This window comes from Podarcis bocagei (assembly GCF_964188305.1).
Source record: "Podarcis bocagei genome assembly, chromosome: 17".
NCBI lineage: Eukaryota > Metazoa > Chordata > Lepidosauria > Squamata > Lacertidae > Podarcis > Podarcis bocagei.
Genome location: NC_138143.1, coordinates 33835768 through 33850436, shown reverse-complemented (window position 1 = coordinate 33850436; position 14669 = coordinate 33835768). Strand labels below are relative to the sequence as shown.

General features: G+C 47.7%; 2 protein-coding genes across 3 annotated transcripts in view; one reads left to right on the top strand and one right to left on the bottom strand.

The window, feature by feature from the left end:
- EPHA1 (EPH receptor A1) overlaps positions 1-1941 on the top strand; it is an 88028-nt gene extending 86087 nt beyond the window's left edge. The window contains exon 18 of the mRNA XM_081176261.1: positions 1003-1941. Coding sequence (XP_081032387.1) covers positions 1003-1081 — 79 coding nt within the window. The 3' untranslated portion in view covers positions 1082-1941. The remainder of the gene's footprint in view (positions 1-1002) is intronic.
- A 4947-nt stretch (positions 1942-6888) lies between these two features.
- The window catches only part of ZYX (zyxin), a 37762-nt gene continuing 29981 nt past the window's right edge, over positions 6889-14669 (bottom strand). For both annotated transcript variants that reach the window (XM_081176409.1, XM_081176410.1), the window contains 6 exons: positions 14072-14581; positions 12518-12668; positions 11789-11958; positions 8813-8991; positions 8559-8679; positions 6889-8004 (listed from right to left, as the gene is read on the bottom strand). In XM_081176409.1, the coding sequence (XP_081032535.1) occupies positions 7894-8004; positions 8559-8679; positions 8813-8991; positions 11789-11958; positions 12518-12668; positions 14072-14581 (1242 nt within the window). In that variant the 3' untranslated portion in view covers positions 6889-7893. The remainder of the gene's footprint in view (positions 8005-8558; positions 8680-8812; positions 8992-11788; positions 11959-12517; positions 12669-14071; positions 14582-14669) is intronic.

Sequence of the window (14669 nt, the reverse complement as noted above, 5' to 3'; positions counted from 1 at the left end):
AGTATATTTAGTTTTACGGATGATGTACTATCCTTTAGCAGAGTGACACTTTTGCAGGTTCTGCCCATAGTTTTGCGTTGTGCTTGCCGTCTTACAAATTCAGCTTCCTGAAGCTCTTTTGTCACCTTCCCGGTGAATTAACATGTCTTTTTTGGGATCTGTCATAACACCTCCAAGCGCTCTAAAATGTGCTGTCTGACTCCCAACTTGCAGAGAGTTTTGCCAGATCCACCTTGTGAGACAGCAACTGGAAATGGTGATATTTCTGAGCCTTGAGCTCAGCTGAATTTCTAGGAATGGACTTTGGTAGGGCAGGTAACAAGTGTTGGGGGGAAAGACAATGTTGTTTTTCTTTTTAGTGTTTATATTATTAACTTGCAAGATATGGATTTGTGGTTTTTGTGTGTGTGTTGGTTTTTGTGTTTTGTGTATTGTTATTTTTCGATATTTTTCATGTTGTTGTGTGGAAAATACTAATAAAATTTATTAATAAAAAAGCAACAAGTGGTAGGGAAAGGGGACAGAGGTTTCTTAGGGTGCTACAGCTTTATGAAACCCTCTGCTTGTGTAGCAGTCTCAATCTCTCTTCACCTGCTAAGGTAAAGGTAAAGGGACCCCTGACCGTGAGGTCCAGTCGTGACCGACTCTAGGGTTGCGGCGCTCATCTCGCTTTATTGGCCGAGGGAGCCGGCGTACAGCTTCCGGGTCATGTGGCCAGCATGACTAAGCCGCTTCTGGTGAACCAGAGCAGCGCATGGAAACGCCGTTTACCTTCCCGCCAGAGTGGTACCTATTTATCTACTTGCACTTGACATGCTTTCGAACTGCTAGGTTGGCAGGAGCAGGGACTGAGCAACGGGAGCTCACCCCGTCGCAGGGATTCGAACCGCTGACCTTCTGATCGGCAAGTCCTAGGCTCTGTGGTTTAACCCACAGCGCCACCCACGTCCCGCACCTGCTAAACAAGGCAGCTAATATTTCTCCCCTCCTGTTTTTTCCAAGGGACTTGAAGCAAATGGGTGTGACTCTTCCTGGCCACCAGAAGCGTATTCTGTGCAGCATCCAAGGCTTCAAAGAGTGATGGGGGTCTCGCATCACCAAGCTGTCACTGGACCCAACGCCACAGAGCCCAGCAGAACAAGGAGAAGAGAAGGGGAACGGACTGAGCCGATCTTGCAGTGGCGCAGCAAGCATTGGCCTGGGGCTCTGAGAGTTGATGGCAGAGTCTGCAGCATGTGCACCACCAACATTCCTTGTGCCCCATAGCGCACAAATTGGGACTTGAGCTTCCCAGTGCAGAAAGCAACACTCCACGAGGCTCCCTGCAGATACTAACGCCAGAGAAGTGGCCAGCGCTTAAAATGCAAACTCCTTGCTTCTCTCTCATTTTCTGTCTCGCCACCTCTTGTTTCATTCTTGTGTTTCTACTCCCGCAGCAGCCACTCCGCCCATCGCATTTCATAGTGACTAAGGAAGCAAGGTGTACTTAAAATTATAAGCAGAGCTGAAACCATTCTGCCAGCAAAGCCATTATCTAGCAATAAGGGGTCCCCTTCAAATGCAAAAGTTGTGCTTGAAGACTCAGGGATTGGGGAGGGGAGGGGACTTGCCATTGTTTGCACAGTTCCTGGGGCCAAGACTGCCTACCTTGTACCTTAGCTCAGTGGCCTGGACTTGCCTTTATCACACAGCGTTGGATCAAATTTATACTGCTCCCCTTGTTGCTTATGTGTCTTATTTTCTCTCCTGGAGCCCAGTCCTAAGAGCAAAAATGGCTTGTTTACAGTTAGGCACCACATGCTCCAGAGAGCTTTGCTTCCTCAAGTTGAGGATGTTGCCTATATATATTTAAAATAGCAGGATGGGGAGGTGAGAAAGAAAACCCGGACCTGGGGTTGTGTGTTGTATATATGGTTTTGTAAATAAAAGTATCCAATCTGTGCCATGACTTTTATTATATACGGATCAGCCCCTTATTAAGTCAGCTGTCTACTGGGTTCCACAAAACTTAAAAGCAGGACTTGCGGCCTTCTCAAAGGAGGGAGAACACCATCTAACATAAAGTTACCCTTATAGGATTACAGCTTTTTAAAAACAAAACAAAATGATAGCTACCTTTGCTCCTTTTCAAAGAAATATTCAAGCTTGAGGAAAAGCATCTGAGTACCTTGGATAATCAGAGGAAAAAGAGTGCAGGGATCCTTGACCTTTTAGTGGTTGTGTTGAAGAGAAAAAGTTAACAGCATTGTTTGTCATGCAAATCAAAGTGCAGAGCCCTGTACCTTTTCCCCCATCCAGCCAAGACATGACACAACAGCCCCTAGGCAAGGAAGAACTGGTAAAAAGGAGTCAAAATATATTTAAAATAAAGGCACTGTTACCATTTATATGCAAAGCACCAGTTATGTTCAGGGTGTGAGAGAGATGTTGAGAGCATAAAGAACCTGACATAGACACCTGCTCTGTACTTACTCAGAAGTAAGTCACACAAGTGTCCTGAAGGTTGAAGCCCTAAATTAGTGAGGACAGTATTTAATGTAGTTCAGAAGCCAATGACCAGTTCCAGCTGCAAAGAAGAAATTTAAAGCACAGTCGAAGCAGTAGCCTTGTAGGGTACGTAAGATAAGAAGGGAATTTAACAAAGCAGTAACCAGACTGTGTAACTGCCATACCTATAGGATCAAACTCTATAAAGTCATATTAGGATAGCTATTCTCTATGCATCCAAGGAAAAACAAGAGAAAGGGGTAGAAGAGGGGTAATACTATCTACTAGCGAATGATTTCCGGTTGAATGTAGATAATTGTTTACCAAACAGGAACTTACTGAACTGAACATATAGCACATTTTTCATTCTATAAGACGCACCAGACCACAAGACGCACCTAGTTTTTGGAGGAGGAAAACAAGAAAAAAATATATTCTGAATCTCAGAAGCCAGAACAGCAAGAGGGATCACTGCACAGTGAAAGCAGCAATCCCTCTTGGTGTTCTGGCTTCTGTGATAGCTGCACAGCCTGCATTCGCTCCATAAGACACACACACATTTCCCCTTACTTTTTAGGAGGGAAAAAGTGAGTCTTATAGAGCAAAAAATACGGTAACCTGCAGCATCTTCCTACAATGTGGCTGAAAACTGAGTCACATTCCTCCTCTCCCAGCCTTCTGATCACATCCAAAATGACACATTCCTCAGAATTGCATGCCCACTGAATTAGTTTTAGCAAGGGTAGTACATAAAGGACTATAGTTCTATCACTTTAGAAATGCAAGCCATCCCAATATGGTACTGTAGCTTTTCAGTAGGCACTCTTACTAACTGGGCACTAATCTGGCAAGGAGTGGCAATGTCCATGCCCCACAGGCACTCCAATGTCCATTGCTTGAATCCTGAAATGCATTCACTGCTTTTAAGATGTGGTACTAATCAAGCTGCAAGACGATTGCTCTTACGCAGCAGCCTAAGGGTACCATTTTGTACCACAGAACTGGTTTCTCATCACCTTGTCCATAAACATTATGCCCTACACTGTTGGGCCTGCAGAAAAATGAGCTTTCCACCTACTGAACTCCTCCACAAGTCTGTGAACTTTGAACACTAGGAGCAACTCCGGGCCAGGCAAGTTTGGGACATTTTTGATATATTGATGTCAATTAAGAAATTTTGCAGAAACCAGATCTGCCCAATTTAACATACCCAGGGCAGTTGAACTAGAAAGGTCTTATTGAAACAGTGCGTCTACCCACCACCACTTACAGCTTAGGGACTCTTATCAAAAGCTTCTGCTGGACTAATGGGGTCAACCTGAAACAAGTGCCACCCATCAGTACAAAAACTATTGTTATGCATGTTTACCATCTGCATAACTCTTCCAAAACTACATCTACTAACAGGACCCCAAGCAAATGTATGAAAAAGCCTACAGGGATCAGGCCTAGAGATCTTTCCAGGAAGGCCTGCTCAAAAGATAGTGTCAGAGAGCAAAGTTCAGCTGGTTAAGTGTTAGCAGCATTAGGCCTCCCACTCAGCAGATGGCTTCTGCTACCAATTTCCTTCCCAGCCTCCAAAACAAGAAACTTGTCCTTCAATAGGAACATTCATTTCCTCCAAGCTACCATTTTTTATTTTTTATTGGCTGTATGGTTTCTTTTCTTGTAACCTTCAGAGTTATCTATGCTGAAGGACTCCAGATTAAGCAGAGGTATAATAAGCTGCCCAAAGAATGGGAGGACCATGGAAGAAACCTCCATCTCAAAGCAAAGTTGGAAGAGCCTGGTGGTGTGAGTCAAGGAGTCTTAAAGAGCTGGGTGGGGTGGGGAGAGTAATCTCAGCCCTGCAGAGAGCTGTCTCCCACAGCAGCCTTCAATCGGGACACAGGCTCAGTGCATTAAAGTCAAGTTATCTGAAGGGTCTCTCCAGCTCCCAAGACGCAGGCAGCAACGAAACAAAGAGATCAAGGGGCTGCTGAACGAAACTGAACTTCACCTGAACAAACAAGCTAAACACTGTGCAAACATTTGCCAGGCTCCTCCACTTTGGACTTTTGCTATTTGTGTTAGATGTCAAGTACATGCAGAAGGTGGTGTGTGGCTTTGAGCTAGAGCACAGTCTTTTAACTCTTAAACTTCTTGTACCCAGATCCAGTACCAAAGACAGAATACATCGCCTTACAAGGAGGGCTGTGTGTGCTTGGATGTATATCTTGAATTCAACAGATGCCCTCAAACATGCAAAATATGCCTACAGAGTGCAGAGTTTGGCTTTTTTTTGAGTTTCTGAGCCTGCACATTAATCTGGCATCAATGTCAGGAGATTTAGAAACCTGCTTTTCTTTTAAAATCAACTGGGTCCTCACAGAAAGCGAAATTCTGCAAGCTGTGTGTTTTCTGCACGTGTGGCAAAAAAAAATTCCAGGGGAAATAAACATTGCCCTGACTAAAATCAGTGCTACACTAGAGTCCACAGTTTAACAACATATACTATTACAGGATTCTTAAAGCCTCTATGGAGAAGGCAAGCAAATGTAGTCCTAGGTCAGCAGCAGAAACAGGCTTTTTTTAAAACAAAAACAAGAGCCACTGGTGAGCTACTCTGCACTGCTGGAGTTCTGCTTTATAGGATCATGCATGTTATAGCCCTCATCCAAACAAGGATACTTAACCCCCCAATTTTTAAAGAATTTGTTAATGGGTGATATCAAACTATAGCCTACTCAGTCACTCAAGTCCACTGATTTAAAAGTATCAACTCAGAGACATATTCTGAGTAGATCTGCAAAAATCGGCATAATTCACATTTCTATTGATGAAAGTCCATCTAGCTCAACTCCCTTGCAACGCAGGAATCTTGCCCAACATAGAGCTCAGATCCATGACCCAGGAGCAGGAGCCTCAAATTCTACCAACTGAGCTATCCTGGGACCCAAGGCATTGCTTTATTAAAAAGGTAATGACATTTTCCGCCTTCCTTATCTTTAAGCCCATGACTATTCAGTCTGTATTCAACCGGTGTCCAGACATTATTACCAATAGTAGTTTGGTGTTTAACTTCCCTCTCTCAGAACAGGGAGTGGCCCTGGGATTGCAGTCCTGGCCACATGTGCCACTCAGCAAAGCTAACCTGCTTTTCTAGCCCAGCAATGCTTCGTAGGGTTAGACGTGGACGTCAATCACAGCGGCAGAAAATCCTGATAGGTGGCAAATGTTAGTAGCAAGCAACGAAGAAGCAAGAGGGAAGCAGCGAACCGGACTCCCAAATCCAAAACCATTTAAGCTTCTGACAAGTTGGGGGCAGGGAACAGTTTTACAGTGGTACCTCGGGTTAAGAACTTAATTCATTCCGGAGGTCCGTTCTTAACCTGGAACTGTTCGTAACCTGAAACACTACTTTAGATAATGGAGCCTCTTGATGCTGCCGTGCCGCCGGAGAACGATTTCTGTTCTCATCCTGAAGCAAAGTTCTTAACCTGAGGTACTATTTCTGGGTTAGCGGAGTCTGTAACCTGAAGCGTCTGTAAACCTGAAGCATCTGTAAGCTGAGGTACCACTGTATTACTCAATGAGAGTAGGGGGTGAGATGCAGCTGAGATCCACAAAATGACGACTTCTTTTGAAGACGAAGGGGAAAGTGCAAGTGGGTTAGAGCAAAAAAAGAAAAGAATGTACAGTGGTACCTCGGGTTACATACGCTTCAGGTTACATGCACTTCAGGTTACAGACTCCGCTAACCCAGAAATATTACCTCGGGTTAAGAACTTTGCTTCAGGGTGAGAACAGAAATCGTGTTCCAGCAGCGCGGTGGCAGCAGGAGGCCCCATTAGCTAAAGTGGTGCTTCAGGTTAGGAACAGTTTCAGGTTAAGAACGGACCTCCAGAACGAATTAAGTACTTAACCCAAGGTACCACTGTATAGACAGGAAACACCACTGAGAACACTGCCAGCAAACTGAGGAAGAGCAGTAGCAGGAGAAAAGCTTAGCAAGAGGCAGCAATTTTCTCCCTGCCAAACGATGCATCTAATTGGATACCGAGGCCAAAAAAAAACCAGGAAAAGATTGCAGAGCTCCAGAAGGACCTCTCCAAACAGAAAGAATGGAGAGTAAAATGGAAAAAGAAGTCACTGTAAAGAAGGGTTGAACTGGAAGTGACAAGACCAGGAATGAGATCTTGGGGTCATGGTAGATAGTTTGATGAAGATGTCAACCCAGCGTGCAGTGGCTGTGAAAAGGCAAGATCCATGCTTGGAATCATTAGGAAAGAAAATAAGAGAACCGTAGAGTCATCTAGTCCATCCCCCTGAAATGAGATGGATGGAGAATGGATTCACTGCTGGGTAGTTTAGCAATGATCTCGCTCTGACCCACCCCAGCCACACACACCACAGAGAGGCTGAAGTTATAATGGGGGGGAACCCAACACAAATTTTATTAATGCAAACAGTGGCTGGGACAGACAATATTGAAGATGCTTGTTCAGTCCAGCCTAGGGATTGAGGCTCTGCTCCATTGACTGTGCCAAAAACACACACCAGCAAAGTCACTTACAGCAACCCCCGCAGAGAAGGGTGGGAGTGTGGCCCTGGCAGGGACTTAGAAGGCACCCATCACATGTAGGCTGCAAATGAAGAAACTCTGATGAGGGTGCCTTTCTCAGCATCAATTCGGGACCATTCCCGGTCACACCACACTCCCAGTTCGACCAAGCATGTTGTAAACAGAGAAGTAGTCCTTTGGATAGTTTGCTATGCAGAAGTTGCTAGGCCAAAGCACCAGAGAGGTAAAAAATAACTGGGGCCACCGTAACTCTGGGGACTGGGGGGTGGGGGGAACTGGTCCGTAAACTCTTTGCTGGCAAGGAGAACCATTCAGGCACACAAGTCCAGTACAGAAGAAGGAGATTCGTTTATATCATCATCCTGTAGAGCGAAGACTCTGTCCATCGCCAAAAGTAGGGGTTTAAAAAAATAGTCCCATTAGTTGGGTCGTGTTCCATACCTGAAGAGAGGACAGCATTTTGCAGGGTCAGGGGACATAGCAGGTTGGAAGGATCCAGACTTTTCCTCTAAGATTACTTTATTATTTAGTAAGTAAAAGGACTGCGGGGCTTATAGCAATTCCACGTCACTTTCTGCAGTGTCTAGAATAATATACTGTGGCCAGACTAGGCGAGGAGTTAAGGAACACCCAGTCTTAGAAGGGGCAGGTTAAAAAGAAAACACAGTGGGAAGAGCCCTTGGGTGGAAAGAGATATTGCCAGACAGACTCTTTCTAAGTAAAAATGCATTGTGGGCTTTGAGGGGAGGGGGAGAGGAATGACCAGAAACAGCACAGAGGAAAATCAGGCCCACTGATTGAGCTGGGGAAGCACATCAAGGGCGTATCCTAATCCAAGGTCCTTAGACCGCAGCTTTGGCCCGTGTGGTGTGACATTTTCTACACAGCACGTGCCCGTCCAGGGGGAAACAGCCATTGTCATCTGCTTCGATGGAAAGGGGCTTCCCACAATCCTGAAAAAGGGAGGAAGAAAAGGAGAATCAATGCCACTGAGGCGGCAGAAATGTCAATAATAATAATAATAATAATAATAATAATAATAATAATAATAATAATAATAATTTATTATTTATACCCCGCCCATCTGGCTGGGCCTCCCCAGCCACTCTGGGCGGCTTCCATAAAAACCAAAAATACAGTAAAATATCACACGTTAAAAACTTCCCTGAACAGGGCTGCCTTAAGATGTCTTCTGAATGTCAGGTAATTATTTATCTCTTTGACATCTGATGGGAGGGCGTTCCGCAGGGTGGGTGCCACTACCGAGAAGGCCCTCTGCCTGGTTCCCTGTAGCTTTGCTTCTCGCAATGAGGGAACCGCCAGAAGGCCCTCGGCGCTGGACCTCAGTGTCCGGGCAGAATGATGGGAGTGGAGACGCTCCTTCAGGTATACTGGGCCGAGGCCGTTGAGGGCTTTAAAGGTCAGCACCAACACTTTGAATTGTGCTCGGAAACGTACTGGGAGCCAAGGAGGGACTGGCGGGAAGGGGAGAAGGGAATTGGCTCACCTCACAGCGGTAACATTTCATGTGGAAGTTCTTCTCCAGGGCTACCACGCGGACGGTCTCATCCTTTCCGGGCTCTGGCATGATGGGCTCAGCACACACACAGCAGCGCGGGGCATATTTTCTGCAAGCACGTAAGAGGCGGTATGAGGACTCGAACTTTTGGTTTCAACCGAAAGTTGCCCCGGTCAAGTCACAAAGGTCCCAGGTGAAGTGGGAGGAAGATGACGCAGGAAATGAATAAGGAGGTCACCCACCTGTGATAGTCGTCCACGCAATGTGGCTGGTTGGCTTTGTCCACAATGAAGGAGGCTCCCTCGAGGGCTTTGTGGCACACCACACAGGTGAAGCACTGGGGGTGGTAGGAATTGCCCGTGGCTCGCAGCATCCTGTCTGTGATCGTTTGCTTGCACACACAACACTTCTCCAGGGTGCCCTGAAGAAGAAAAACAGGGTCAGAAATGAAGGAGGCCTGCCCTCCAGAAAGGGAACCATTTGTGGAGACATGTCAGAGGAAGAGATTATAGGGTGCACTCAATCCCTGAGCTGTGGGGCACAGGCTGCCTCATGAACGTTCCCTACTTTAAGGTGTGACACTGACAAGCGTACAGAACAGATATCCATGTATGGGGAAATGATCCATAATGAATTGGGGGGGGGGGGAATGTTTTAATCTACATTCCCAAAAAAACCCAAAGTCCTTTCTGTTGGGGATAATTCAGACTGAAATTCCCAGGTGTCAAAAAAGGTTATTTAGGTATGCTTACTACTGCGGCCTGTGTTTTGTTAGCCCCAAAATGGAAAACGGGTGAGGTCCCAACTAATGAATAACGCAAACTTAAGTTGACAGAATATGCACAACTTGCAGGCTTAACGTACAGAGTAAGAGAACAAGAAGAATATAGGTTTAAAGAGGTTTGGAAAACGTTTACTGAATATATGGGAAGTAATTGTGTACAGCTGAAAACGCTGGCAGCGTTAAGATAAATTCAACAGTGTAAATAAGTTTTGATGGATGCAATAATGGACTACTGATTGGTAAAGTTAACCGTGGAAAGAGAAGAAGGGAAGTCATTGATATCTTAAGGATGTACCGTATTTTTCGCACCATAGGACGCACTTTTTCCCTCCTAAAAAGCAAGGGAAAATGTGTGTGCGTCCTATGGAGCGAATGCAGGGGGGGGAGGCAGGTGGGAAAAGCCCCCAAGAGCCGCACACAAGCTCCGTGCGCTCTTGCGGGCTTTTCCACAGGAGGGAGAAGGGACTGACTGGCCGCATCAGTCCCTTCTCCCACCTCCCAGGAAAGCCAGGAGAAGCCGTGCAGCCCTTTTAAAGTGCGCGCGGCTTCTGCTGGTTTTGCGGGAGGTGGGGGAATCCCCCCACCTCCCAGAGAAGCCAGGAAAGCCCTGCGCAGCGTCTCCCGGCAAGGAGACGCTGCGCGGGGCTAAAGGGGAAGGCAAAACAGCGAGCGGGATCCACCCCGCTCGCTGCCTTGCCTTCTTCCCTAGCCAGGAAAGCCCTGCGCAGCGTCTCCCGGCAAGGAGACGCTGCGCGGGGCTAAAGGGGAAGGCAAAACAGCGAGCGGGATCCACTCCGCTCGCTGCCTTGCCTTCTTCCATAGCCAGGAAAGCCCTGCGCAGCGTCTCCCGGCAAGGAGATGCTGCGCGGGGCTAAAGGGGAAGGCAAAACAGCGAGCGGGATCCATCCCGCTCGCTGCCTTGCCTTCTTCCATAGCTGCGCGCAACCCCTCCGCAAGGAGAGGCTGCACGGGGCTATGGCTTCTTTAGCCCTGCGCAGCGTCTCCCGGCAAGGAGAGGCTGCATGGGGCTAAAGGGGAAGCCAAAACTTGGCTTGCTCCATAGCTGCGAGCAACCCCTCCGCTGCTCTCTGGGCCTGGGGGGGGGGGAAAAGATTTTTTTCTTGATTTCCCCCCCTAAAAACTGGGTGCGCCCTATGGTCCGGTGCGCCCTATGGTGCGAAAAATACGGTAAATGGGAGAAAACAGGCAAATTTAAACAACTCTCATCCAACCTCCCCACCTCCCAAAACAATTCAAAGCATAATGTCTCTCCAGCATCGGATACTCAAGATCTCTTTTGACACCCATCAATTGCCCTTTAACTAGATTAACCAAGATTGGGCAGCTTAGCAAACAAGAAATCTGTGAAGAAGGCAGCCTTAATCAAATCTTACACCAGCCATGAACTGGGTGTCTTCAGAAGCTGCTGCCCGAGGCAGAGAGCATGACAAGTGTGAGGACACTGGAGGTGGGGACTTGCTTGCATGCATAAGCCCCCGTCCACACTTTGAGCTTCTGTGTGTTCAGGCAAATGCCTGGTCACACCCACAGTGTACAATCACACGATGGTATGATTGCGATGCCACCAAAAGAGACTGTTGAAGCCAGTTCAGATGTAACTTTTGTGGCACGGAGCCATTGTTGTGTGGCACAGGTCCACATTGGGTTGACCTTGTAATGCAGACAAAGACTCCACCGTGAGCTTGGCAACTTCACCGCCCTGGGATCTTTGGGTAAAGGGTGGTTTATATAAAGTGAACAAATAATAATGATAATTTATTCCCAAACTAGGAGACTGGAATCAAGGGGTTGCGGTGTTCAAAAACACTGGCATCTCAAGATGAATTGACCCCACCTTGACCACCCGACCAAACAAATGGACTAATATCTGAGGTACTTGAACACGTGAAGAACGGCTGTTTTTAATGAAAGTTGCTTCCTTTCATAATGAACTTCTGAATGGTTTATTCTGAACAATGTCAGTACAGGAAATAGGGGCAACTTTTTCGTTCGGGAAACTAGCCCAAATATTGAAATTCCGACCAGACGAATTAAAAGAGAAGAAAGATGAAGAACTCTAGCTGGTTGCCGAAGCAAGATGTGGCGGCCATTTTAAGACATTCCAAAATTCGCTTGGGGAAAACAACCCCTCTGCTGCTGAGGTAACGCCAGAGCATGGCTCCTTCCAAAATGCCCCGACGATTGTGATTGGCTACCCTGTGTAGGAGCCAACTCCTAGGGGCTGAGGTCTCTTCGGACCCCCCAGAACAAAGTATTTGCTCCCCCCCCCCGCAAACATTGATAGGCAGTACCATTGAAATGGTGTGCGTGCACCGTGACTTGTGATTGATTAGGTGGGGCGGAGCTTACCTGTGTCCCGCCCCCTCCATATTTTATTCAAGAAGGCGCCCCTGCCCCTCTGCATTTCACTCACCGCATAGCACTCCTCGCAGAAGGGCTTTTCGTCCACGTTGTAGAACTGCTGTCCTTGCAGCTGCTTCTCACACTTGAAGCAGGTGAAGCATTCCACATGGAAGAGCTTGTCTAGGGCGCGGACAGCCGGCTGCGTCCGCGACAGGGCTTTGTGGCACAGGCCACACAACTCTGCAGCGGCAGGGAGAAGGGGGAAAGAAAAGAGGAGCGTGAGAGGCTGCTGGCAGGTCAGGATGGTGTAGTGGTTAAGAGCGGTAGTCTCGTAATCTGGGGAACCGGGTTCGCGTCCCCGCTCCTCCACATGCAGCTGCTGGGTGACCTTGGGCTAGTCACACTTCTCTGAAGTCTCTCAGCCCCACTCACCTCACAGAGTGTTTGTTGTGGGGGAGGAAGGGAAAGGAGAATGTTAGCCGCTTTGAGACTCCCTAAAGGGAGTGAAAGGAGGGATATCAAATCCAAACTCTTCTTCTTCTTCTTCATACGTATCTACGCCTCCAGGCAAGAAAGGGGACACAGCTACCATCTCCATAAGAAGATGATGATAGTATTCAGCGGCAGGGAGCTGAGTGGAGGGAAACATGTCAGCCCACCCCCAACCCTCTGTGTGTCTGGTTGCTGATGAAGGCACCGTAGCAGAGAGAAAGGGGTGTGTGGGGCAACAGCAGACCGAAATCCCATTCACTCTCCATCACCGGCACATGCAAAATATTTTTAAAATGTGCACACACACCAGAATTGGAGGCCTCTGCATGTGGAGGTTGGTCCATGTCCTTCATGAGCTTCTGGGTCAACATCTCCAGCTCCTCAACCTCTTTCATGGTCAGGACAGAGTTGCCCCTGGGAGGGTCTGATCCAGTGTTCGCAAAGGGCGCCGGGTTACGCTGGAGAAAGAAATCAAGAGTCACTGAGACCAGAACGTCCCTCCTGCTAGCCTCTCAGATGCCACATATTCTAGGGAACAGATACACGCTCAAGATCACTTAGTATGGCCAAGCCACCCTTTAACATTGTTCTGCAATGCAGATATTCCTCTACCTGTCCACACACATTTTTTCCCTCATTATCCAGCCTGTACCCTTCCTTCTCCCTGCTGAGATGCCACCTTGCAGCTCACTCAGGTGACAAGATTTTGAAAAGTTTCCTTTTCCTATATTGATGAAGGAACTTCCTTTTGAGGAACTTCTGTCCTCCATTTGCTTTGCAATGGTTTTGTTGGCTGGAAAGATTCAACAGACACAGTTTTACCTCCGGGTTTGTTTGTTTTTAAATTCCTTCTTCTATAAAACCAGTGGGAGAAAAAAGTACATGTGCCCGGTGCTCTTTTGCAACTGCCCTCAATAGCACGGGCTTAGTTTTTAAGCTGGCAGAGGGGAAATCTCTCTTACCAATACAAGCACAGAGGAAGAGAAAGAATGTAGCTTCATCCTTCTGGGAGCCCACAGACCCACAAATCTTACTGAGGCCTCTCTTTTAAAATGGCCGCTAGGAACTACAGCAACAGATGGGGCAATCCAGCCAGATTTGATTTATTGCTGACTGGTATAGCTCAGTCGGCAGAACATGAGACTCTCAATCTCAGGGTTTGAGCCCCACATTCGGCAAAAGATGGGTAGGCAAACTAAGGCCCGGGGGCCGGATCTGGCCCAATCACCTTCTAAATCCTGCCCACGGACGGTCCGGGAATCAGAGTGTTTTTACATGAGTAGAATGTGTCCTTCTATTTAAAACGCATCTCTGGGTTATTTGTGGGGCATAGAAATTCGTTCATTTTTATTTTATTTTTCAAAATATAGTCCAGCCCCTGACAAGGTCTGAGGGACAGTGGACCGGCCCCCCGCTGAAAATGTTTGCTGACCCCTGATCTAGATGACTCTTGTGGTCCCTTCCAACTCTATAATTCTACCATGGTACCTCGGGTTACATATGCTTCAGGTTACATTCGCTTCAAGTTACAGACTCCGCTAACCTAGAAGCAGTACCTTAGGTTAAGAACTTTGCTTCAGGATGAGAACAGAAATTGTGCTCCGGCGGCGCGGCGATAGCAGGAGGCCCCATTGGCTAAAGTGGTGCTTCAGGTTAAGAACAGTTTCAGGTTAAGAACGAGCTTCCGGAACGAATTAAGTCCCGAGGTACCACTGTACTCCTATTCTATTCTATTCTATTCTATTCTATTCTATTCTATTCTATTCATTTGCCTATATATAAATCCTGAATGAAAAGTCCATCCAGCTTAGCACACTTCCCTTGTTTCTCCACCCCAAGTTGAGATTTATTCCCCACTCACCACGTCTCGCGGGGCAGGCGGTTGTCCAACGGGACGTGGCTTCTCCTGAACCTGGGGCTTTTCTCGCTGTTGTGCATAGGTGAAAGCAGGCGGCTGTGGCCTCGGGGCTGGCCCTGCGCCAGAAGCGGGTGGGAAGCGAGGCTGCGGAGGGGCAGCGGCCGCCTGGCGCGGGAAGCCGGACGGGATCCCTGCAGCTGCTTTGGGTACAAATCTGGGGGCCACGGCAACGGGGGGTGGAGTGTATTTGGGGGCTGACGGAGCTGGAGGAGGAGGAGGAGCCGGCGGTCCTGGAAGCTGTGTCGATGGCGAGTCTCTACTCTGCTTCACCCACGGTGGAGGGACAGAAGCCGTTTCTCTCGGCGCTTTGGGGGCGTAGCCTGCACTGGGGCTGGAGGCAGCGTTGGAAGGGAAGGAAACAGGAGCTGAAACATCCTTGGGTGGAGCAATGGTTTCTGGGGAAGCTTTGTGTCCAGAAGCCAGGCCTACGTGAGCCATGGAACCTGGAGATACCTGCAGAAATAAATATGGTTATCAACGGGGAGAAGAGGCCAACATCGTAGCATCCAAACCAGACCCATCTTGGTCCAATCTGCTCTCA